Here is a 3,324-nt window from a genome sequence, read left to right on the forward strand (position 1 = left end):
AGGGGCGAGCCAGGCTGTTGGGGCTGTTGGGGCCCTTGGGGCAAAGAAGGTTCTTGTGGGGATGAAGGCTGTTGGGGCGACCCAGGCCCTAGGGGCAAAGAAGGTTCTTGTGGGGATGAAGGCCCTTGGGGCGACCCAGGCCCTAGGGGTGAGCCAGGCTGTTGGGGCGACCCAGGCCCTAGGGGCAATGAAGGTTCTTGGGGCGAGCCAGGCTGTTGCGGGGATGAAGGCCCTTGCGGCAAGCCAGGCCCTAGGGGCAAGCCAGGCTGTTGCGGGGATGAAGGTTCTTGGGGCGAGCCAGGCTGTTGTGGGGATGAAGGCCCTTGCGGCAAGCCAGGCCCTAAGGGCGACCCAGGCCCTAGGGGCAATGAAGTTTCTTGGGGTGAGCCAGGCTGTTGGGGCCCTTGGGGTGAGCCAGGCCCTAGGGGCAATGAAGGTTCTTGGGGCGAGCCAGGCCCTTGTGGTGACCCAGGCCCTAGAGGCGATGAAGGCCCTTGCGGCAAGCCGGGCCCTAAGGGCGACCCAGGCCCTAGGGGCAATGAAGGTTCTTGGGGCGAGCCTGGCCCTTGTGGTGTCCCAGGCTGATTGGGCAATGAAGGTTCTTGGGGCGAGCCAGGCTGTTGTGGGGATGAAGGCCCTTGCGGCAAGCCGGGCCCTAGGGGCGAGCCAGGCTGTTGGGGCCCTTGGGGCGAGCCAGGCCCTAGGGGCAATGAAGGTTCTTGGGGCGAGCCTGGCCCTTGTGGTGTCCCAGGCCCTAGGGGCAATGAAGGCCCTTGCGGCAAGCCGGGCCCTAGGGGTGAGCCAGGCTGCTGCGGGGAAGAAGGCCCTTGGGACAACCCAGGCCCTAGGGGAAAGCCAGGCTGTTGCGGGTAAGAAGGCCCTTGGGGTGACCCAGGCCCTAGGGGTGAGCCAGGCCCTAGGGGTGAGCCAGGCCCTAGGGGCAATGAAGGTTCTTGCGGCGAGCCTGGCCGTTGTGGACATGCAGGCCGTTGGGGCCCTAGGGGCGATCCAGGCCGTTGCGGACATGCAGGCCGTTGGGGCCGCGCTCGGATTGGCTCAATGCGCTTAAATGTGGGATAGGATTGGCCACTGGAGCGAGGATATACGCCTGGGTCAACCTTCGGGCTTCTCTCACAAGATGCGGTAGCAACTTGTGTCTGATCAAACGCGTTGACGTACAACAATTGCAGGCTGTAGTGGTCACTCTGTAATTCAAAGAGCTTTTTGAAGAAAGAACTCAATTCAAGACATGCAAAACTACACATTAAAAATATAATAGACTACAGAGCCAAGGCAATTACTTCAAAGTACATTTAAAGAAACCTACCCGTTTCACATGGCACCCGGTAAAGGGTACAGCCAAGGTGTTAGTCAAAGGGTTCACTTCATAACCACAAGACTCTGGAGCATCCATAACCGACAGCAGGTCCTTTGAGCCTGATGAACGAAGTGAAAGCCTAGTCAGTTTACAACATGCATTCAGCAAAATAAAGACATTTAAATAGGCAGCAAAGTCAAGTACATACCCACAACTTTAACTTCACTTAATGAACCTTTCAGCACAGTAATTTGAAAGCCAACGTCACTGCAAACCACATCTAGCCCAGTCCGACGCTGACTGGTACCGCTGGTCTGGCTCCTTGAAGGGATATTGTCAAATTCCATCTGGAAACTACTATCAGTACCTCTGCGCCATGTTCTTGGACTAGAATCTACTGGATCAATCTGGTCTCCATGGTTAGCAAAATTGTAGAAGTTTCCACTGGCACCTTCAACTTGAAGCAATGAATCCTCAAGAACTGCATCTTCACCGCTGTCGTCCTCCCTGCGGTCATCTGGAGGGGAGAGAGGCAATTGTTACCAGTGTCACAGATTGCAGTCAACAACAATTCAGCCATTTCCTGTCAAATCGATGTAGACAGCCCAGCCAAATAGTTTCTTCCAGTCTTTATGACTAAGCAGTTGCTAGAGTCGACTGAAACACAGACATCTCAGGTCATCCATGCTTGATATGATGGAAATACTAGGTACACGACAATCTCCACTATCGCGGCTGCCATCTTTGTTCCGATAGACGTTAACTCTGGTTTTTCCCCTCAGGCGTCTTGCGGTGTTGAGAAAATTACTCCTGTTGGCTTGTTTTTTGCAGAACTTCCAGGTTCTGATTCATTACACCACCAGAAGAACCATAGATACCTCCTCGTTTCAAGTCTCCGTCTTTCCCGTTGAAATACTGGCGTTGTGGGCGCATCAAAGTTTGTCGGTCACAAAATAATCTCATTTTTTGCTGAAGTATAAACATTTGTAAACAACTGTAATAGACATTTAGTTTAATTGCTAAACTACAAGTGAACAAAATTTCAGCGAATTTCAACAGCCTTGGGAGTTTTATTACCTGCAAAATCTGCTTCGATTGACTAAGGTGGTAAGAAGCAGCCAGCAGAGTGTGCTATAGCCATGCCGTAGGGTCAAACCTTTTGCTTTGACTTCAGTGGAAAACAAGAAAAGTAAGGGACTACTTTTGGCTTTTAAATGACTAGTGTTGTGCAATTATTGAAGCAATAAACCTGGTCTTGTTATCATTTTCAAGTATATTTCAAGTTCTTTCCAGCTGTACAATTTGTTTTAGCATTTGAACATGCTGCAAATTTTGTTCACATACCTACTACAATCATAAAGTCCATGACTTTGTAAATGACAGCTACAAAGCAATGTCTGCATGTTACCATCCCTCATAAATGACATAATGGTCCAGTTATAGACATATGCAAAAAGACATTTGCAAGAACCTGCTTTCAGTGACCACACGCTTATTATCAGTGCTGTGTCATTGGTGGTTGTTTACCCGGCGAGGGACGTTGAATTTTCTTGATCCGCGCCCATCCCTCTACTGAAACCAGCAGAGTCACAGTCAGGACCTGCAGCAGCAACAGCTCTACCCTGACACCAGCCATGAATCAATGTGAAGGCCCTCCTGCAGTTGCTGAACACCCAGACAAAGATATAGCCTCTTGAAATGGAGCGGGTGGCAGTTTGAAGTCAATTAAGTGCACCTGGTGACTACTGATTGGCACTCGCTACTCAACTAAAGTCACAGGTTTGGGAATGAAAACTGCCTGTTTACTAAAGGAAAGGCCTATTTCATGTTTCTAAGATGTTACAGTTCTTTTAAAATAAATCAACTGACCAACATTTAATGATGTAAATGTATGACATTATGTTACAAGTTACAGGCACACAGTCTGTGCAAATACTTTTGGAAATCTTTTCTTAAGTATAACTGGAATTTATCTTTCAGACAAACATTTTGAATAATGCAAGCAT

General features: G+C 49.6%; 1 protein-coding gene across 1 annotated transcript; it reads right to left on the reverse strand.

The window, feature by feature from the left end:
• Positions 1–6: 6 nt before the first annotated feature.
• LOC123965182 (sporozoite surface protein 2-like) lies at positions 7–3,004 on the reverse strand (the record flags this gene model as incomplete). Its single annotated transcript, XM_046041749.1, has 5 exons — positions 2,846–3,004; positions 1,527–1,835; positions 1,328–1,437; positions 600–1,205; positions 7–491 (listed from the first exon to the last, which is right to left on the reverse strand). Coding segments are annotated over exons 1-5 (1,619 nt in total), but the record flags the coding sequence as incomplete, so codon positions are not given.
• Between the last annotated feature and the right edge of the window lie 320 nt (positions 3,005–3,324).

The sequence above is a fragment of the Micropterus dolomieu genome, unplaced genomic scaffold, assembly GCF_021292245.1.
Source record: "Micropterus dolomieu isolate WLL.071019.BEF.003 ecotype Adirondacks unplaced genomic scaffold, ASM2129224v1 contig_8819, whole genome shotgun sequence".
NCBI classification, from domain to species: domain Eukaryota; kingdom Metazoa; phylum Chordata; class Actinopteri; order Centrarchiformes; family Centrarchidae; genus Micropterus; species Micropterus dolomieu.